Genomic DNA, 23,001 nt, shown 5'->3' with positions numbered 1-23,001 from the left:
ACCTGGCGACACCATAGACTCACTCACAAACACACACATATTCATACCTGTAGATATTGAATACAAACATATATAGAGACCTTACACTTATGTTAAGACAAGGCCATTTTATAAACTCATTCCAAGACACTAAGATCTGGTCTGGCTGAGAATGATAGATCTCCTTAACAAGCATCTCCTGTCAGGCTTGTGTAATATTTGTATAAGTAATAAGCTTGGCATTGTTTATCAAAGCTAGTCAACTTAATGTTCTCTCAAGTGATCCTTGAAGTAATAGTTTGACATTTTGGAAAAAATATATATATTAACTTTGTTGCTGGGAGAGAGATGAGAAGATTTATATAAAGTTATAGCTAGAACTGTCCTAAACGGTTGAATGTTACTTCTGTTATCAGAAATGTCGTCATATAATTTGCAGCCAGAAGCAAAATACAAAGAAGTTTTAAAGGTTCAGTTGGTAAATATTGATCAAAATAACATATTTTTCCCATTTGAAATTACATTTTTATTAAACTGTCACTTTTTCTTTTAACCATTATACCAGCTGTGTTTGTTTTTGATGATCATTTTAACTATGGTGGATATTTGCCAGTCTACAGTAGTATTAGCTAATGTCAGGTAGATAAAGTACCTGTTCTTGTAATGCAGCATATTGCTTTGTGTCCAACATAAATAAATGGTGTTAGCTTAAAAGCTGCTAATTAAATCTTAACTCAATTTGTTAAACCCCTACAGTCAGCAGTTTAGATGTTATAAGGAACTATTTGGAGCGATGCCAAAGCGCTAAACAGAGAGGTATCTTCTACTTTACGATATTTTAAAAAGATTCTGTAATGTTGCTTTGCATGTTTCTGAACCTGCCTTCAGTTAACTTTTACATTTGAAGTGTTGTCTAAATGTGTCTAAATGTCTAAATCCGGTGCAAACAGAATCACAAACACTGAGACAAACACTTTGAATATACATGGAGGACAAAATGCACTATTATGCTCCAGCACACGCACACATATACACACTGTGTTTCTTGATATGAAAATGAACATAGTCACCTTTGACCCTTTCACCCTTATTAAAGCTGATTTCCCGCTCTCCCTGGGCAGAATGTGATCGAGTAGCTACAAAGACTCGGCCTGGGACAGCGCTGTAAAGGCGTCTCCGCTGGCCTGCGGTCTGTGCAGCCGTGGTGGCAGGGGCAGGCCTGGATGGGAGGAGCAGAAGTTCAGAACGAAGTTTAAAACTTGAAGTTCCCTATAGGTATGGGTGACTTAATGACTATGTTCAACTGGTTACTTCAGATTGAATTTGAAGGATGTTTAGGACTGTATGAGACAATGTGTCTACTTTTGCTATTAAGTCAAATTGTATTGGTTTAATTTATGACAATTTTAAGGTGTGTACACTCATTTGACATAATTTGCATTCTCCTTATAAGAAGTTGTAAAATAACTTATTAAAAGTCAGACAGAAACCTTTTTTATTTATTATTGCTTATTCCTGGATTTAATAATCCGAGTACCCTAACCAATCCTACAAAACAACTCATTGAGGAATTACCTCTCTCACGATAACAAAAATAGAAACTATATTTAAGACCTGAAAAAAGAAACATTGACTTTTACTTTTACAACCCTTTAATGACTTAGGTAGTAATTACATCGAAAACATTTTAAGGACTCTTATGGGACCTGCAGACTCAATAATACTTTAACCAGCCTAGCTTAAAGACAAGTTCCTGTTCAGCAGCATCTTGTGGTCAGATGCCAGCTGTTTGCCCCTCACCCCTGTCTCCGACTCTGCCTGCTCCGGTCCTCCTTGTCTCCGATTCTTCCTCGGGACGGGGAGCGCGTCCTCGCCCCTCTGGGACTGCTGGAGCTCCGCAGGGTTCCTGTATGCTTATAGCCCTGACAGAGACAGACAAACAAAGAAAGGGGGAGAAAACATATTTCTTTAAAGATGTTTATATGTAACAATATATTATTTCAATGTAGCTACGTATATTCTGTGATTTCACTTACTTTGCTTTAAAAAGCTCAAAATGTTTTCAAAAACAACATTCATAAAATGATTAATACTTTATTTGTAATGCATGTACAAACATTCATATGGCCTATCACACAACATGGCCACTTGCCCAGACTAAAGTAGAGGACCATTGCACTGTTGAGGAACCTGCCATCTAAGTTGTTCCTACATTACATGATGATTACAATTTTGTATTTGTTATGATAATAAACCTTGAATCTATGAACCTACATGTATGTATAGCTCAATCGAGTAAGCAGGATATATAAGCTGTAGTGAGAACTGTTCACCACTAGAGGTAGATAAAGGTTATGCATTATATTGTAAAAGTCCCCTTCAAATTGTATGATTTGCATATTAATCACAGGGATGAAATCGCTCAAGCTTCCATCTGTGCATTGTAAATATCCATGATATGTGCATTAATCATTTCTCCAAACTCAGAGGTAAAAGGTCAATCGTACTGAAATACAAGTTAGTAAAATACATTCAATACCTTCCTAGATAACTTCTGAAGGAGAAAATACAATCCAGGAGTGTCATTTTGCAATAATCAGTGACGTGTGTGTTCATTGGGGATTAACTAAACATGTCAAATGCTCCAAAACCTAGACCTCAAGGTAGGGTTGTTTTGACAACTTCTGTTTCCACTGCCAATTATCACTTTAAACGTCAATTTTAAGTGAACATGGATGAGAAGTTTTAGAGATCTTATGATCTTTGAAAATGTTCTTTATCATCGAAAATGTCATGGTGTCAGAAAAAGACTATAAATGAACATGACAGTAAACAACACACATGTGGGAGCCAGTTATCAGGGCCATCTGTTGTTAAGATCAAAGCTCAAGAAGCTACTAAATAGACTTAGGGGTGAGAGCTGTTTTCAATGTTCCCACCCACACACACACACACACACACACACACACACACACACACACACACACACACACACACACACACACACACACACACACACACACACACACACACACACACACACACACACACACACACACACACACACACACACACACATACCTGCACAGAGACAATATTGGTCCCTGGGGCATTGGGCACTGCCATCCAGTCTGGGAGGTTCATACTGCTGTCACTGTTTGCTCGGAGGAAGGGGTGAGGGTGGGGTATCGTCAGGGTACGGGTGCTCTCTCGCCTCTGCGGGGCGTACTTTGGAGATTCCACAAAGGGAACTGGGAGGGGAGACAGGAAATAGTGAAAGAAAAAGGTAATATCACATTTTTACTGCTCTTATTTTGCACAACCTCCCCATCCAGAGTGTACGTACTCTGATGGGTGCTGTAAATGCTGCTCCTGTACATTCGTTATGTCATATTTATATGCAGCTCCCCTATACTTGTTAATTGAACCTCTGAATCCCCCGTGATGATCAAATGTTCAATGTTAGATAAAACAAAATGTCATTACGCAACGTTACACATCCCAAAACTGGCATGCAAAATGAAGCCTGACCTTAGCTACTTACCCACATCTGTGTCCCGGTGGTTTTTGATGATTTCTCCCAGCTCAAAATTGCCTGACATAACAGCCACCTGGCACACAAACACACACACATTTACAACTTCTTGTAAAATACACTCTTATGGCAAATGCATGCACAAAATAAAATGGTGTAACAGACCCTTTACTCGTTTAACCCCATTTTGTGTCCACTCTACTTGTACCTCTAATGGGCTAATTTACAAATTATGTAACAGATTTATGGACGTGGCATATTTCAACAATATTCACATGGATTTGCTGTTTTCTTGATAAGAAAAGGAACAGCAAAAATAAGTACATCCATGCGAGACCATGTTTGTGTTCTTTCCACCATTGCACAATTTTGCAATGGTGCAAGCTACAAAGGCCAGCACAAAGTCTGACAAACTGGTGTTTTCTCCCTGTTGTCTCGTCACGTTTCCTCTCTTTCATGCACGTAAACACAACAGATTGTCTCAGCTGGCTTGTTCTGCATCGACAGAGTTAATATATCCAGATTAAGGGGTCACACGCATTCCTGCCACCTGGGATCTCCGTGTGCATCGCAGCACACTAATGGTTTAAAGTGAAATTAGGCCCTGGCATTTTCTGCTACGCTAACTTAATAAGACACTAAACCATAACACCACCCAACATGCATAATTACTCAGCCAGGCGTACAGCCATTACCTGAAAAGCGGTCTGCCCACTATTGTTCTTTGTGTCCTTATTTGCTCCCCTGTAGAGCAGAATTCGCGAACAGCTTTCCTGCAACAAACATCACTGATTAGGCAAGGCAAGGCAAGTTTATTTATATAGCACTTTTCTGTACGCGACAATTCAAAGTGCTTTACAAAACAAATTAAAATACTTTTTATGAATAAATACAGTAAAAACACATTATATAATGGCATTTTACAACAGGCATTACAAAGCAAAGATAATAAAATAATTAAAATAAACACCACAGGTATACAATACATGTTTAAATTAGTGTACATGAATTGTAGAATTGCTGTTTAATGTTGAAATGCACCTTTTCTGTTGTAAGCATTAGCTTAATAAAGCAAAGTATTACCTTCTATTGACATTTTGTACTATTGTTCTATTATGTTAGCTACAACTCAAAACTGATTTTTAAGCAAGGTATACCATAACATTCAAATAAAATATACAGGTATACAAGTGTTCTATTTTTGATTAAATAGCAAAGATAAAGAGCATTTATGTTGCATTCACCTTGTTATACTGTATCTTTAAATGTTTTGATACTAACATTTTCTTTACTGTGTAGCTGACATTTGATCCCCGTTAAAAGAAAATGTGTCTACCTTGTTGTATAAAGCACAGATGTGCAAGGCAGTGTTTCCAGAGGCATTCTGGGAGGAAGAATCTGCCCCATAGAAGAGGAGGTGCTCCAGATGCTGCGAGTTACCATTTTGACAGGCCTGACAGAACATGAACAGATTGTGGAGGAGTCATGGTAAGACAGGAGAGAGAGGACAGGAAGAGGTGGAAGGACAAAGAGTTTGTAAGGAAAGTAAGAAAATGTACCAAAGAGTAAAACAGGAAGGATTTATAAGGTTACGTTTGATAGAGATAACAGAAAGGCAGAGAAGCAAACAATGATGAAGAACACACAGTGACAAAGGGACAGGAACAGGGTGACATGGATCAAGTGACACAACATTTAATTAACACCTACTGTAACTCAGAGGGCGTGAAAACACAGAGGGAACACAAGTGAGATCTAATCAAAATAATCATTGTAGAATACTTATCATACAGTATGGTTACACAAATCCAGCCCATCATATAAGGGAAATCAAAACAGATAATTGTATATCACTTAGTCATAGGCAATTGATGGTGTTATCAATTATGCCATTGCATAATAAATGCTTATTTCACACTTACACTTACAACCTTTTTGAAGTCAATGCCTTAACAATATAATTTTGCGGAGAACAGATATTAAACTACAAGTTATCATGGCAACACTGCTTCATACTATACAATACCAGTTAACTTGGTTTGAAAATGAGTCTTGATTAAATTAAATTAATAATAATTGTACACAGTGGTAAAGGAATAGGAGAGGGAAACAGTATAGTGGGATTGATGAGAAAACGTTTTAATTTGAAAAATGAAATGTTGATACCATGTTAATAATAAACATATATTAACATTGTATAAAGAATCCAGCATCTCTTAAATTATTTAGTAATTGCTTAATTGAAGCCAACAACACAGATGTCTAAAGATAATTAAATAATAGTGTTACTTTTTTATTATTTCGCCCATGATGATCGTGTAGTGAAAATATGGCAGCAGTATACAGCAGTAGTATAAGGGCAACAAATATATTTATTTTTAACCTACACCTCAACCATACATGTTTCTTTGCAAAGGTAAGTGCAGTAACACTTACATAGCCTATAGAAGATGCTGATACCTTTATTTTCTGTCCACTTCACTGCTGGAAAATGTTGCCACAGAAGCTTTGTGGATGGGATGAAGGGTGAAAGGTGTCCGAGATAAAAGATGGGTGGAGTTTCATGGCATGAATGGTTTTTGACCCAGACACAGACGCTGTACATACGGAGACACTGGAACATAGAGTACACTGGTACATTACAACAAGGATGCATGCCCACTAATACATACAACAGAATTTAAAATCCCAAATTAAAAAAAAGACACAAATTAGAACACTGACCCCACTGGATAAAAAAAACACGAAGCATCCTCTGCTGTTGATTAGGAGTAGTTTAACCGGACAGTACCTGATGTGTCTCGTCCCAGCCGTTCTCGTCCCTGATGCCCAGTTTGGCGTGGTGGTAGAGCAGTGTTTCACAGCAGGAGGTGTCCCCCCCCGTCAGCACAGTGTGATAGAGCGGTGTCAGCCCTCGCCGGTCCTTATAGTCTGCAGACGCACCCAGGGACAGCAGGACCTGCAGAGAGACAGGGAAGATAATAATGCAGTGAAAAATCAGTTACTTTCTATTTCAATTCAAATAAATTACTTGTATGTGCTAATATTATATCAAAATAAAAAAGGCAGCAAGGAAAATATCATAAGTAGATGACCATTACATGTATGTATGATCTGTATGTGTAATGTGTATTTGTAAAGCGCTTTGAGATTCATTGATAAAGCGCTATAATAAATATAAGGATTATTATATAAGGTGATTTCCAACTTCCATTCGAGGAATATTCATGGGATTTTATAGAAGGATGCGAACACATAGTCAGGGATTCACAGAGGTCATTCAGTGCCTTGGGCTAGAGAGAATGATGTATTCAATCAGAGTCTGCAGTTTATTTATGCAGCTGTTTCTTTCCTTTGTGAAAAACGTTTTCTCTGACAATGTTCCACATGCAATTACTACCCCCGAAATGATTTTGATCCCTCTTCACATGCCTTACTTCTCGAAGGTGTGGGAGCATAAGTTCTGGACAAATGCCTTAAATACACACTTTTAATCCAGGCAATCTGAATTTAAATGTTTTTTTTCCCTCTCTGGATGAATAGAATAATAATGTGTTTTTGTTCTTGTTCTTTGTGTGTGGGTGAGTGTTTATTGTTGCGTGGGAATGTCTGCTTAATCGGTCTTTAGCCCATTTGCTTACAGAGCAACACAAATGAAGATAGTGTTCGTTTCAGTGCAAGTACCCGAGTGTAGGTTTGATTTTCTTTTTTTTTAATGGCATGACAATGAAAAGACATTACTCGTAATTAGATAACAGCATATCTAAAAAAAAAAAGGATCAAATGTGAGTCCATGTTTACCAGCAGGGCTGTATGGCGGTGGCCTCGCACAGCTTTGTGTAAGGGTGTGAGTCCATCTTTGGCACGGAAGTCAATGTGAGCCCCCCCCTCCACCAGGACCCGGATGGACTCCCCTCCACCCGGCTCACACTGCACCGCCAGGGACAGAGCCGTCTCTGGGGGACACACACACACAGAGATTCAAGAGTTTTTCATTACCACAAAAGGATTGGTTTGAAAGTCAAATTATTTGGAGGGCACTGTCCAGATTGTTTGCTCCTAGGGGTCCGCTTGAAAACAATACATTTTAACACCTGCACCATTCTCCTTGTAGGTTAGACAAAAAACATATTAACAAATATTGAACTCCAAAAAAATAATGGCCTGTCCACCTCTTCTGAAACTGTGTTTATGTTGCCCCAATGGTTTCTTGCTTCAAACTACCCTGTGGAGTTGTAGGTGGGGGTCCCTCATTAAAATAAAAGCAGCATTTGTGCCTTTTTGATTCCCTTAAATTGAGAAAACATTATAAATTGCCCTCCAAGGTGTTACAGACAGCTTGCATCAACAAATTATATTATAAATTATTTCCAGGTCACCACAAACCCTGAAAGAATCCAGCGCTTTAAAGTTTCCCGCATATGTTCGAATTAACTTCTGATTAAATGTAATATAAAATAAAAGCTCTTCTGATAATTACCTCTCCAGATTGGTTTCATCCTACAGGTAGCAACATTAGCTTTAAAGTCAATATCAAAGCATGTATTCTTCTTACTGATGCCTGCTACATCATACTTTGCCAATTATGCTAACATGAAATGGAGCTCCAAAGATTTCAAAACAAAGCAGTGCAGTGTCACAACACTTTAACTTAACTTAACATACTTCAATTTCTTCAGGAAGAAGGTACAATGGACCCTATAAGAATAAAAGCAATCAAAGTGTTCCCACAACAACAACAAAAAGGGTACAGAGCATTGGCTGCCAGGCAACACAAGAGTTTTGGCAAAGAGGACAACGACTGAGCGCTTTTATCCTCAAACTGATTCTGGAGAGCTCAGGTACAAATCATTTGGGGCGAATGTTTTGACGGCATGTCCTCTTAAGTTAACATGTTGGGACGGCTGCCCACTAAACAGTTCCTCTGGCAGAGATGGACCTGAGCCATGCTGAACGTGGTCAAATCATGTAATGTCCTATTAAAGGAACTCTGTGTGAGCCTTCTGTTGGGTGGTAAAACATGAAGAAAATGTTTCAGAGACAGGCAGGTCACATGTAAAAAAATGCTTTTGATCGTCTCTTTGCCAATCCAAAGCCTAATGCCATAGACCTAATAGTTAATGGACACTTTGATTCAAACTGAAAGTCAAGAAAGAAGAAGATTCCACTTGAAATCATGAAGAAGAACATTTCAACATTTAGATTTGGGTTGAACACGTGGATTTAGTGAGTTTTATAGCAAACCTTCACTGTTCTAAGGCAAGGTCATTGTAGTAAAAACGTTAATATAACTTCATTCATTAATTCGGTAACACTTTATATTAAGGTACACAAATTAACCATCAACTAGTTGTTAATTAACTAGACCATAATTGTTAAGTGTTATTATGGGAGAATTACTATTCTTGTGGTACTACTGCCTTATTAGGCCCATATTGAGCAGAGCATAATAAGACCAAAACTCATGTACAACAACTTCCTTACTTGCAATAAATAAGCACTAATTAGAGCAGTGGTTCCCAACCTGGGGATTCTTTCTTTAATAGAAATGTTTCTTCTGCCCGTAAAGTGTCCAAACCAGGCTTTTCTGGATAAGCGCATTTTTAAAACATAGTCATTGTCCATGCCGGTTTCAGATTATTTGTCACAGTTGCTCCGATCAGATAGGTCTCCTCCATTTTGTAGATTATTTACGACTTTTGAATCCACATAAACACATCGGCAAAATCCGGCTTACTTTGAGCATGTGTTTTAAACAGTTTGCGCCGTCCTTTAATTTCTTCATACAGCGGGAATCCAAATGAATTAATCCTGAGTCCAATAACCATCAAAGTCACTCCAATAGTGCTCCTTAATTACGCTTTCATCCTCCTTTAACAAAATACTTCACATTCATCCAGTTTGTGACAGTAGTTGTAGCATTTTTGAGACTTTGAAACTTTAATTACCGCTGTTGCTCCCCCCCCCCCCCCCCCTTGTGTGTGTGTGTGCAACTTCCAACAGGAGTCATTTGGGGGGGCTCTTGGGAAAAAAGGTTGGGAACCCCTGAATTAGAGGGTTATTGAGGAAAAACTCTCAACTAATGGTCTACTACTTGTAGAATACGATCATGTAGAATAAGGCATTAATAAGTGTTTTATGATGACTAATAAAGAGCCAATATACTGCTAATATGCATGTTAATTAGTTGATGGTTAATTTGTGTACCTTAATATAAAGTGTTACCATTAATTCTGTTACAGTTACCCTTGGCTCTGTCAATTATGGATGGTATCGTTCAAATGTAGCATAGAAAAGCATAGAAACAAAAATGTAACCCTAATGTCCAGTTTAGCAATATCCCATTTGAATGTAAGGTGTGTGGGTCTGATGATGTCGAGGATGTGTGGGTCTGATGATGTCGAGGATGTGATGTGAGTATGTTATTGAGGGGGCTTCATCAGGGTTGTCGATTGCCCCCTGGTGTTCTGAAGTGGAAATGTGTTTCACACCCATGATGACAGCCTGTGTTTGTGTTGTGACACTTTGCTCCCACAGCTGCTGGAATGACACAGCAGAGCACACCCAAACTGTAAAAGAGCAGTCTGCTGCGCCCCCCCAAGCACTAACGGGATCTGAGAAAAGACACACAATTGTGAACAACACTGGCCCAGATCCTTGACAAAGTGTTAGGCCAACAAAGAGAGCTTAGCGCAGAAACACCGGAGGGGGGAGATGGGCAGAGCTCCAGGTCAAAAAGCTGCTAATATATCTGAGAGAAAATGATTAACCAATAATGGATGTTAAACCTGAGATACACGTTTATATGTTTGATGGAAAGAAAGAACAGTTCAGTAAATATAGAGAGACACATAAGGGATTAGATTTTGCAATATAATTGTGTTAGATATGTACAGTTTATATGGCTCTCTTTCTCTTTCTAATTTATTTCTCAAGCACATACATCTGCAGTCTGTAATTGCTGTGAATGTATGATAATAGATAACATGATGACGCTGTGGATGAAACAAATCCTCCTTACCGCCGGTGTCAGGGTCCTGATAGTTGGGATCGAGGCCTTTGTCTAAGAACTTCGTCATCTTGTCCACAGCGCTGGTTTGGATATAATCCATGAATTTCTTCAGACTAGCCTGCATGCAGAGAGAGTCTTTTACATATTGTTAATGCAGTGACATGCATACTGTATAGTATTGATTTAAAACATGCAGCTGAAACCCTTCAGGGATTTACCCTCGGGGCATTTCATACATGGGTCTCATACCTTGGTGTGCAGTTTGGCTAGTTGCTTCTCATCCAGATTGGTCTGTTTGTACACCCTGGTCTTGTATCGAAACTAAACACAAGAGAGAAGAAGAAAAGTGAAGCCTTACTCCGAGGGCGTTTGTCCTTAATTCTCTTAGCTTTTGGCCTAGATTTACTAAATGGGTCTGCAGATTTATTATAGAGCAAAGCCTTTTCTGCTTTGCTATACATAACATGTCACAAGGAGCATTTACAGTAGGTGTAGTTCATCTGGAATCTTGACGTAAAATAGAAAAAGCTGTACAGTAAACATGGTCCCAAGTATTCCTTTACAAAAGTATTTTCTGGATTTGTATTGCTCCTTCCAACGACACCATAATCATTTAAAAGAAAGTTGTCATTTATCTGACATGTATCTAAACTTTTTAAGATTACATTACATTTGATTCAGATTTAGATCGTTATTGAAAGACAGTGACATCCTGAGGACATGCAAGCTACACCTCTTCTCTATTGTGTAATAATGTGTCAATGGAGGACTGGAATGTTACCTCTAAATATGGTACCCCTTTTTCAAAGGACTGTGGGTACTCTCTGAGCAGCCTCTCCTCCTCCAGGAATTTGGCATCATGACCATCAGTGGCGGGCTGGAACAGACCATAGTTCAGGACGTCCCGCAGAGATTCGGTCAGGGAGCACAGCACCTGCTGCTTGGCCTTCCACACCGTGGCCTCTGGGTTAAAGCGCAAACATTTCTGCAGGAGAGACAGAGGGAGACGTAGGTCAGCTTTAAGTTTGAATTTACATTGGTTATTTGGTCAACTCTAAATGTAAAGACATAACAATGATTTCATTAATCAACATCTTACCATGTGATGTGACCATGTGACCAATATGAAAGATATTGTGGTTAACATGAGATTAACATTTCATTTGACAGCATTGAACAAGGTTACAAATATAAAGGGCAGAAAAAGGGAAGTCAATGACGAGTTATTAATAGTCACTTTAAAAGTGAGTGAGTGAAACCGAGTTTTAAGAACTATTTCCCTTGGCTGCAATCTGCCTCATACGGGTGAAATGATCTGTAATGTTTTGGTGGCCAAACCATCTGTGCTTTGAAAAATGAACTGTTACTAATGCAAAGATGCTAAAATTAGGATGTTTTGAATTAACTGTTGCAGAATGAACCACATTTCACGAACTAGAGCCGGCACTTTGGTGCAAAGGGAAATAAAGCTTATTATTTGTCTTAAAGTAGTTCTTTCTTCAATATTTGGCTTGAATAACTTTACAGAAAACACTGCCTAAATGGGGCTCCTCAGTTGTTTTTCAAAAACACGACTTTGTATAATGTTTATGTTTAAAACTCTACCTTGACAAACTACAATGGCAAAATTCATTGATCAGTTTATCTACGTTTTAATCTCGTTACCCCTAAAACTCATTAAGGTCCCCTTGTAGATGTCACTACTGTGTACAAGACAATCTTGTGGCAGGGGATGCTCCAGCCTGACTGCAGCACACTGAGGCTGTTCCCCCGGTGACCCAGCAGGGGGAGACAGGCCCAGAGTGAAGTGGGTGATTCCCAGTGACCTCGGTCAACAGAGAGGACATGAATTGCAGTTTTGTGCAGCTTTAGTGTCTCCGGTGGGGTCGTGAATGGCCAAATGCATAACAGCTTAGACTAGGCTCAGTCAGCAAAGTGGGACGTAACTCACTACACAGATGGCTGACAGAAGGTTTTTGGCACCGCTCTCTCTCCTTCTTTCTCTCCATCGCTCGCTCCCTCTCCTTGCCCAGAGTGAAGTCTCTGACCTTGAGGCTACAGCAGGATGATTGGCCCATGCATGCAGAGTACAGATGCAAGGATCCCTGCCTCCTACTGCATCGCTGCATTGGCTCTCTTCTCAGCCAGACATACAGCTTCTAACCCAGAGCGTTCTCTCAGTAACTGTCACTCATCTTAATCTCTCACATAGCCAACAAACGTGTGTGTGTGTGTGTGTGTGTGTGTGTGTGTGTGTGTGTGTGTGTGTGTGTGTGTGTGTGTGTGTGTGTGTGTGTGTGTGTGTGTGTGTGTGTGTGTGTGGCTGTCCTTTCCTCTGCATAAGGTTTTTTTTTTTAACAGAGAGTAGAAGTAATATTACATTTTCTCCCTCTATTTTATTCAGTAACTCCGTTCTCGCACAGCCAACCTTGTAGCCACGGCAACCGGTTCATTAGTGGAGCAAGCTGCTTGTTGCCATAGAGACATCACTGTGTTCCCTTGGAGATGGGGTACTGGGAGGCTGTGCATGTGTTTGTGTGTGTGCATTAGCGTGGATAGATGTGTGTGTGTGCGTGTGCGTGTGCGTGTGCGTGCGTGTGTGTGTGTGTGTGTGTGTGTGTGTATGAGCGGGAAAGAGGATAAAAGGGTGTGTCTACTTTTATATTAGATTCGTTTTTCACACACACCACAATCCTACCCACTGCAATTACAGTCCCAAACAAGGATGCCAGCTAGAATAAATGATAAATGACAATAAGGATTATGATTCAGTTATTGTGCAGGAGTAATATTCCCATAGTTAACTTGAACAATAAAAAGCAATGACAATTATAATAGAACAATGGAGATTAAATTATGTGTTATAGCTTTGCTTTGAACCTAAAAACCTTCAGATAGTTGCAGATTTCACTGAGGCAGCCACGCTGCTTATTGATCTGTATGCTTCCAAGAATGTTATTGATTGTACAGTTTCTAACCGGCCAGCTAATTAAGGCTCATCACAATTTCCTCATTCCTACAAGGCATTCAAAATGCAGCTTCGAATTGTAAAGAGTTTTCCAACTGTTTCGCTGTACTGTTAGAAATGCAATAGTACAGCCTGTAAATTGTACTTTTATTATATTGCAATACATTTCATAGCTACTATGGTCATAGTTAACTTGTTCTAAACCTCAAAAGGTGCACTTGCAGTTGAGTGTTTGTGGCGCCCTCTAGTGGTGAGAGAGACTAAATGGATGCTGGAGTTGTTAGTTTGTAAAAGGGATTTGAAGATATATTGTCTTGGTGTCAGATTATGAAAAGGAAAAATGCCAAGATGCTGTTCTTCATTTGTACTTGTTCATGCTAGCATTCTGGATAATTAGAGCTCAATATGATTACAAAAAAACAGGTTCTGTCAGCTAGTAAAAAAAAAAAAAAAGATTTGTTACCAATAGTACCAATGAAAATGTTAAAATACTCAGTCATACATTCAAAATCTAACCATGTCCATAGACAATGAATGGGGACTGATTGTTTGGACCCAGAGAATGTTTTTTTTTTCAATTTTAATGAGCCCTTTTGTAGTGTTCCCGATTCTGAAAAAAACAATGTACCCGTGTACTCAGAGCATTCCCCTGGGTGCTTTCAGTGTCACATCTTTCCACATTAGATTAGATTAGATTGACTTTATTGCCCACCTCAGTGAAAGTGTAACTCTGTTGTGTAATGTGTAATACAATACAGATAACACAACACACCATTTAGAAATACATTAATTGTCAATAGAATGTTCGTGTTTTGAGTGGAAAACGTTTACTGTGGTATCATTTCTTTGCAACTATGTAAAATATCTTCTTCCACTTCATGCGCAAAAATGAACAAGGATACTGTGAAAACACAAAGATAACTGGGATGCTTGTCATCTATTACTGCCCTAAATGTTACAATTTATTTATTTTTTGCAAGACAAAAGACAAAACATTAATAGAACAAGCCAAAAAAAACTGTAGCACATGAAACTAGTCATTGAGGTGATGTTGTGTGCTTTCTTTATTTGATGTTGTATATGTGAAGTCTTTAGGGCTATTGGGTGAAAGTGGTGGAGGTGTGGGGAAGTACAGTACAGACAAGAAACATATGAACACATGTATGCTAATATGAATATGTCAATAAGTCACAGCTTTTATATAACTTACCACCTTGATATGTTTTTACATTAAAATCTTAACGCAGCTTTCAGCCCTTCTGTTTCTCTCCTGTTTTTCTTTCATTATGCGGACCAAAAATTCGGTCTTGTCTCCTGAAGCTGTGATCACACTTTCCCACTCACATGCGCCCACTCTCTCTGTCCATGCTGCTCTTTATCTTCCTCTGCCTATCTCTATCTTATTCTCCCTGCACTTTCCTCTCTCTCCATCTTTCTGCATCAGCTCTGTCTATCTATGCAGAAACAAAGAGATCTCGCGAGAGAAAGAGGAGCATATGGAGAGAGCAGAGAGGAGAAAGGAAGAAGAGTAGAGAGATATCAGGACTAGAGAGAGAAGAGAGAGAGAGCAGAAGACGGAGAGAGAGAGGCTGCGATAGAGAGATGAGAGAGAAGAGTAGAGAGAGATCCATGTAGAGAAGGAGAGGAGGAAGAGAGCCTATTATCCTATAGCTTAGATTCTCTCATATCGCTATCATCTTATATGACTCATCTCCTATCGTCTATCTCTCTCTCTCTCTCTCTCTCTCTCTCTCTCTCTCTCTCTCTCTCTCTCTCTCTCTCTCTCTCTCTCTCTGTCCCTGTGGCCTTTTCCTGCAGGCCAAGTGCAGGGGGACTTGAAGCCTTTAATGAGATCTATGGGGAAATAAGCCCCCACTTGACACACATACACACTAACATGCACACACGTCAGCCATGTCACCATTTCATTCAACTTCCTCCCCATATCTCACTATCCTTCTCGCACTCCCTGTTCTCTACAGCAGTTCAAGAGAGCAAATGATTTTCTTAAAGCACTTCTGTCCTACCGCTCTGCCTGCCGTGCTTCTCTCTATTCTCTTTTCTTCTCTCACCCATGCTGCACTCCCTCCTCTCTAACTCCTATACTTCTTTTCTATTATCTTTCACTTTGGGGGCTGACCCCTTTCATTTAGATATATCTTCTCCAAAGTGGTAGAGAGCTATGGTGGACACTGCGTCTGTGTCTTTCCAACAGAGAGGTCAAATATCTCAAAAATGCATTAAAACATTTATGGATGTGTTTGTGTTTCTCGTGGTGTGTATGCGTGTGAATTTCAAAGTGGAAATGAGCAGATCACATCCTGCCTAAGGCGCGGCTGCTTATACTTCAGAGTTTGCACAAATTCAGATCACATCAAACTGTGGAGGAAGACTAATTTGTTTTACATTGTCTAATGCGCTCAGCATGCAAACTCCAACTACACTGCATGTGCATGCGCAAGTTAGACAATCTAATAAACCTTCAAATGAAACTGCCTGGACCGCCTACTGTGGCAGAATCATATCAACTTCTAAAGATTCACATATCTTAAAGGCGCTTTGCACACGAGTTAATGGACCAGTTCCTTTTTCATCAGACACCAGTGGAGGAGGAACGATGAGTGCAGAGCAAACAGGTCCGCAAGCAGCATGTCAAGGATGTACGATTAAAAAGAAATCATTGTCAAAATGAATCAAATGGATCCTTAAGATGACACACAATAAAATACATTATAATGCAGGAAAAAGCCCCCTGTGAGATTTGCATCGTTTTAATAGATTCGTATTATTTAAACATGAACATTTAAGCACTATTCTAACGTTGTAGCTACGTTTATTTAACTTTACAGACGGTTCCACCTTTTACAATGAATCATAAAAGCACTGAGTGTCATTTCCCAGCAATCACTGAGTTGGTTATTTGCTGGTAAGATGTTCAACAGATATCGGAAAGGGAAAGTGTTCTATAGAGTATTTTAAATGTAAAGGTATATCAATGTAAAATGTGGCACTTCAGAAAATACCAGATAAATAATACTTGGAACCCAAAAAACGTCAACCTGATAAAGCCCTGTTTTCTGTTTTACCTGCAAATCACCAAAACACTTTTACTAGATACACTGAGGCTAACACAGTTTGGTTATTCCAGAAGTTCACTGAGTGTCAGCTGATCAAATGGGACAGTACATCAACTTTCCATCACCCTGCCCTTCTCTCTCACCGGCATGAGATGATAGAAACCATCCAACTGTCTTTCAGCTTGACCTATTCAAACTAAGTATGACATCCCAGATTTGTTCCACATGTAGTAATGGCCCACTTTTCCTCTTGACAAATGTATCAGACTGATAGTACACAGATCACTGACTGGGTCTCTCCGTCAGGGCACCAGCAGTGACACCCTGAGTGACGGAGTCTCCAGAGAGCCCCCCCCCCCCCAATTACGCTTGTATGGCTCTGATAGGAGACTTTGAAGGAAGCAAAGGTAGGTCCCACTGAGGGGAGGAAGAACGTTTCACCAGATGTTTCCTCTGAGGGCTCCTTAGAAATCTCATGACAAAGGTCAGAGGGCGTTATTATTGCCATGCCAGAAAATATCCTGGTGAATTGAAGGCATAGAAAAGGCTCAGAATTGCAAATGCTTAAAAGCTGTTGTCCAATTCTTTGTCTGTGTTCTTCATGCAATGAAGTGCCTCTATCAATGCAAATATTCAGCAGATCTTTATTAACTTTATTATTGAGGGATCATTCGAAATAATGTTGGAATTGAACTATGTCAGTGCCTAAAAAGAATATTGATCATATATTAACAGATCTTAATTTTTTTTAATATTCTTTACAATATCAGCCCCAAATATAAAGTATTCTTAAATATAAATGCTTCCTGAAGCACAGCAGTCCCACTGGAATCGTAAGATACATTTGTCACGTAAATGTGGAAACAGCATCAAGCTGGATCATTTCAGTGATGCTCAACACTAGGCTCTGGAACACTCTGCCCCTCCATGTGAGGTCGGCCCAGACCCTAGGGGTTTTTAAATCTACACTAAAAACACACTTCTTCTCTCTGGCTTTCTAGTTAGAGCGGAGCACGACTCCTGACTATTCCGTGTGTTTTATTTTTATTTTGTTTTTAAGATATATCTGTTGTAATTTATTGTCGTTTATTGTGATTTGTAGTAATGTGTTTTTATTACATGTACAGCACTTTGGCTCGACCAAAAATCGCTTTTAAATGTGCTATATAAATAAAACCTGATTTGATTTGATTTGATTTGATTTGAACACTCATTTGTAATCATTTTACATAGAGTTATATATTCTGCCCAAAAGTGATTATAACATTAATTACCAGTGTTGTATTTTCTGAATAACTGCGAGTGAAAGCTCTTACGTCATTCACCATCCTCCCCACAAATTCATAACATTTGCATTTGCGTGCTAACGCCACTCCCTTGACTCATCACAACACAATTAACGAGCAATTAAGAGTTTATTGAGGGGGAATTAGCTGACATGTAGAACAACTTAATGTACTAGGAGTGGAAAGGGATAATACCCAATAGGAAGAGGAGGGCAGGAGATGAAACAGTAGGACAAAATAAAATCCCAGGGGTTTTTATTCTGAATGTGCATGATGCGTCAAACATTGACTAAGATGTTGAGTCAGGACAGGAGGAGAGTGAGTCGGTAAATGTCAGTGTTGATGATGGGTTTTTGACTCTCATTACCATGGGTAACAAAACAAATGCACTAAGTTAGCTCATCTTGGAAGGAAGTCTTTAAGGTCACATTTAGTGCTATTATGTAAACGTTTATCTGCATGTTTGACTCACATGTGAAGAAAAAGATAATAAAAAAGAATGTACTGTCAGACCAATCCGTTCATTGACACCCTGATTTGCCTTTTCCCCATCAGTATTGTCCGTCAGCATTGAAATAAACTATCTTTTAAAGAATCAACGTTTCATTTCAACCTCCTTGTCAATCACAAAGACCAAACAGAGTTTATATAAAAACCTGTCCGGTAAAAGATTCAGAGAGAGAAATGTGAATTCGTCCTCCTATGATAACTTAACTCCTACTTCACTGAGTCATTTGTATTTGATTTTTTAAATGATCTGAAACAGCAGGGAGGTTTTTGAAAGCTTATGTTATTATCTTCTCAAAGTAAATGAGCATATTGCACAAATATTACATCATTATTTTAGTGATGATTACGGTACTGAAACTCTATGAGATTAGTTTTTGCCACACACAGTACCTATTGTAAAAGAGAGAATATTTACAATTGTAAAATGTTTCAATTCAAAGATACAGGAAATCTACATAAAGGAATGCTTATAGTCAGGTTAAAAAGTCTGTATCAGTCAGCAACCACATTCTTCCTGTTGGCTGCTCACTAGTTCTATTTCTAGCACTTGAATTTCATTTCCCTGTTATTTACTCTGCCTGCTTCACTTTACTCAACTAGCTTTTTTCAACATTGATCTACTTCCATATGCATCAGTGTTTACCTCCATCCCTTTATCTACTTCCTCTTCTTTGTACGTGTACTGTATCTACCCTGCTCCACTTCCTTCTGCCTCTACTTCCTAACACGTATACCCCACTCTGCATCCATCCATCTCAATGTGTCTCTATGTGACAACCAAGCTCTTTCTGAGGTTGTGAGCATGAATGAGCATTCTACTCCCAAGCAATCCCATTTATCCATCTTCTTGCAATTAAACTTTGATGCTGATTTGTTAGAATAAATAGAGTGGTGAATTATTTATAGCTGGGTTTAAAAGAAAACACAAGCACACTAGTGTATCCATACACACACACTGCTGAAAACACCCATGCACCGATCAATAATAAATCACACAGCAGCAAGAGGGTGGAATAAGCGTTGAGCGAGGCCTTTAAAGTCCACTGGGTTGGTAAATATAATATAAACCCAAATAAATGTACTTCATTTCACAGTTTCATTGTTGCTGATGGCTTATAATTGACAGATTACAGAAGCCTTGATGGCTTTAATGAAATGAGAAAAGAGAACCGAGCGCGAATGTCTGAGTAAAGCAGCCTTCTGTTTGTTGAACACAATGGCAGTCTGGTTCTGCTTTATTCTGGCAATGATCAAAGATCCACTCTCTCTCCTCTGTCCTCCCTTGTCTTGCTCTTCATACCCTTTTTGATTTCTTCTGCACAGAAATCACACACTGGGATGCAGAATCATTCCTTTGCATCCCCTCTATTATCATTACAAGGAATTACTACTGACCATTCATTTGAACATATCACAAATACATACATTGGGAAAAAGATTGTGTGTACGTCAACTAGAAACTGAGTTATTTTTCAAGAGTGGGAGAATAGCGTAGTGCACATGGATGCAGCTGTCCACTAGGGCTGTGCAATTCATCGTTTTTTTAATCGCAATTACGATTTTGGCCTGCCACAATTACAAAAACAACATAATCGGAAAAAAAAAAACGATTATTTTGCTTTGCTAGGTTGTGACAGTGCACTGCAACATATTTGATCTAATTGATTTTATAGTCTAATTTATTTATCATATTTATATATGTTTAGTAGCTTGTTGAAGTGCGCTCCAAAATATTTGTTGATCTTGTTTATTGGTATTTATTATTTAAGTATTATTTATTTAAATGTAAATATAAATGTATCATTTATTTCATTTATTGGTTTTTCAGTTGAATTATACGTTCAGGGTAATCAACAGTTAAACTGTTCAAATTATTATTTTAATTTGTTTTAAAGTTCAATAAATTGACGTTTTCAAAGCCAATGAATAATCGTATTTAATAATCGTGATATCAATTATTGACCAAAATAATCGTGATAATGATTTTTGCCATAATCGCACAGCCCTACCCCGTAAAGCTGATTTAGACCCACTTCTGATGGAAGCTTTCACACTGATATGATGTAAGAACCCAACTGGGAAATGAAGAGCAATGTAGGATATATCTATCATGATTCTGGACAGCTCTCTTTAAACCAGAAAAAGGCTTATCATAGCAGCTGTATAGCAACATTTTAAAAGCTCTTTCTCAACACAAAGCCAGAGGCATCCCCTCTGTTAGACACCGCTCTCCACTTCAATTCCCCCCTGTTTGACTCCCTCGAAATCCTTTCTGGCTTGGAGTGTTTTTAAAATCAAATTCTAGCCCACATATCCTCATCGCGACTGCTCTTGAGGTTTGGCTCTGTCTCTCTCTGGAGGTGGGTCACCTTGAAAAGTCTCTCTCAGCCTCTCAGATCACTCACTTTGCTGACGAGTATTTGCCCTTCTCTCACTTAACTGCTGGTGGTGCAGGAGAAAAAGTAAGCAATAGAAAAAAGGGGAGATCTGTGTAATATCCTCAAGGACTTGCAGTGTTTTTTGAGCATATTTGTGCACACTTTGACTGAATTGACCTACACTCATGGTTAGCTTAGGAAATGATGGGCCTTAGGGCACAGACACATGGCTCCTTGATGACCTAACTCTTCAAAGTACCAGAGCCCACACTTCATAATTCATGATAAACACGCACTCCTATTCAAAGTTTTATGAATACATCCTTGCTGAAACAGGCCCATGATCACTTAGGCACACCATTTATAGTGAAGGAAAAGTTAAAAGCTACTTGTGGGTCAAACTTTTACATTCTTCCAAGAGTTAGACAGGAGCATTCACATATCTCGACAGTAGATATGAAGCTACAGCCAGCAGCAAGATAGCTAAGACAAGCACATGACATTGGGAACAGTTAGATTGGCTCTGCAGTCATCAAAAGGTCCGGCACAGAGCACCCCTATAAAACAGCTAAGTGTTGTTTTGGTAAAGATTAAACAGACAGAATACAACATGTTAGTGAGCCTTAGAGGTGCTGGCAGGTGGATTCTGTTACCATTGGACAGAGCTTGTACCTCTGTTAGCACTGTTTGTCCTCATCTTAGCTAACATGCTGTGGGTTTGCTTTGGCCTTTTAATCTTGTCATCTTCTCAACAGTATTATGTTATATCTACTGCTATCATATTTTATATACTTTGTCATATTGATTTACAGTACAATATATTATAGTATAACATACTATTATAGTACCTATCCAGGGATGTTAGAGGCTGTTGTTTCCTAAGTGGTGAAATTGATAAACATAACTGGTTTATTGATGATGACTGTGAGGTGAGGTGTGAACTTATCATAGATAGTTGCCATGACGTTGACAGATTTGTGGGAGTGTGGGGACAGCACTGACCGTTTGCTTTATGTCTGGGATGCCAATGCGGAACACCATCATAGCAATGTGGGTGTCTTCAGATGGAAGGGAGCCGGTGCTGCGCTCCTTCAGCCTCCTCTGCTGCGGCGGCTGCTGCGGCTGAACGTGATTGGCTGGCGGTTGGTGCGTGGGTCCCGGATTGGACGAGTAGGGGTTTGCGGTGTGTCCAGGGTTCCCTGTCCGGACCTGTCTGTCGTCCGCGGGTCGTCCGGCCACTTTACCTGACTGCCTGTGTCCCTCAGCCCTGCCTGCCCTCGACACGCCGCCTCGCCTGACCTCCTCCACCACCTCCGCTTCATAGTCTTCCTCTTCCCCCTCCAGCTCGCCATTCTCCTCCTCCTGGTCTTCCTCACGCTCCTCTTCCTCCATTTCCTCCTCCTCCTCTTCCTCCTCCTCTTCCTCGTTCTCTGCCCCTGGATAGAGATGTCGATTGTTTCCCAGCATCCTTTGGTGCTCCTCGTCGCTGGACAGGGGGCTGAACGGCATCGTCATGGCGACAGAGAGGGCGGCACAAGTGGCAACATCATCATTCCCAGAGAGACACTGCAATGTGAGGATGAAAGAGAAGACATGAATAAATCAGAGACAAAGAGAAACTGCAGAAGTTTGTACGGAGTAAGTTTCCTCCCCGGCTGTATCCAGGCCTCCGAACCGCATCAGTCCAACAAACTCTGGTCTCTATGGGAACAGACTGCTGCAGTTACAGACATGCAGTACTTCTAACCCTCACCGCATGATGACATACTATTCACACCTCATGTATAAATGATCCCACTTGTGCGGTTCATTTTCAGCTTTCAGACTCTTGTTAGACTTTCAGACATCCTGCCTGTGCTGTAACGCCAAGATGATTGAAGCCTCAGATGCTTCCTGGCGCATGAAACATGTCAGTTTTTCACTCTGAGCAGTTGCACTATGGCGTTAGTATTATACTATAGTGCAATAATATGGTCATACATAGTGACACATATTACTTAAAGGGGACCTATCATGCAAAATGCACTTTTGTACGTCTTTTATACATGAATATGTGTCCCCGGTGTGTCAGGGAACTCACCAAGTGTCAGAAAACACAACCCTCTCTCTTTTCCTCCATACCCAAATCTCTAAAAACGGAGCTGCAACGGAGCTGATACAGATTTGAATTTTTCTGACGTCAGAAAAGGGGTGCTCCGCCTATATGGGCAACTCTCCACCTATCAGGGGAATGGGGGGTTGGGCCACGGCCATTGC

General features: G+C 39.7%; 1 protein-coding gene across 1 annotated transcript in view; it reads right to left on the bottom strand.

The window, feature by feature from the left end:
* Nucleotides 1–22,260, bottom strand: part of shank1 (SH3 and multiple ankyrin repeat domains 1) — a 51,466-nt gene extending 29,206 nt beyond the window's left edge. Inside the window, 12 exon segments of the mRNA XM_034143755.1 lie at nt 1,050–1,198; nt 1,780–1,901; nt 3,061–3,230; nt 3,524–3,590; nt 4,210–4,287; nt 4,851–4,967; nt 6,306–6,473; nt 7,316–7,470; nt 10,536–10,644; nt 10,776–10,847; nt 11,308–11,511; nt 21,748–22,260. Of these exon segments, the coding sequence (XP_033999646.1) occupies nt 1,050–1,198; nt 1,780–1,901; nt 3,061–3,230; nt 3,524–3,590; nt 4,210–4,287; nt 4,851–4,967; nt 6,306–6,473; nt 7,316–7,470; nt 10,536–10,644; nt 10,776–10,847; nt 11,308–11,511; nt 21,748–22,260 (1,924 nt within the window).
* Nucleotides 22,261–23,001: the final 741 nt, after the last annotated feature.

The sequence above is a fragment of the Trematomus bernacchii genome, unplaced genomic scaffold (assembly GCF_902827165.1).
Source record: "Trematomus bernacchii unplaced genomic scaffold, fTreBer1.1, whole genome shotgun sequence".
NCBI lineage: Eukaryota > Metazoa > Chordata > Actinopteri > Perciformes > Nototheniidae > Trematomus > Trematomus bernacchii.
Note: the sequence above shows the minus strand (reverse complement) of the source record. Positions and strands in the feature narration are given on the sequence as shown.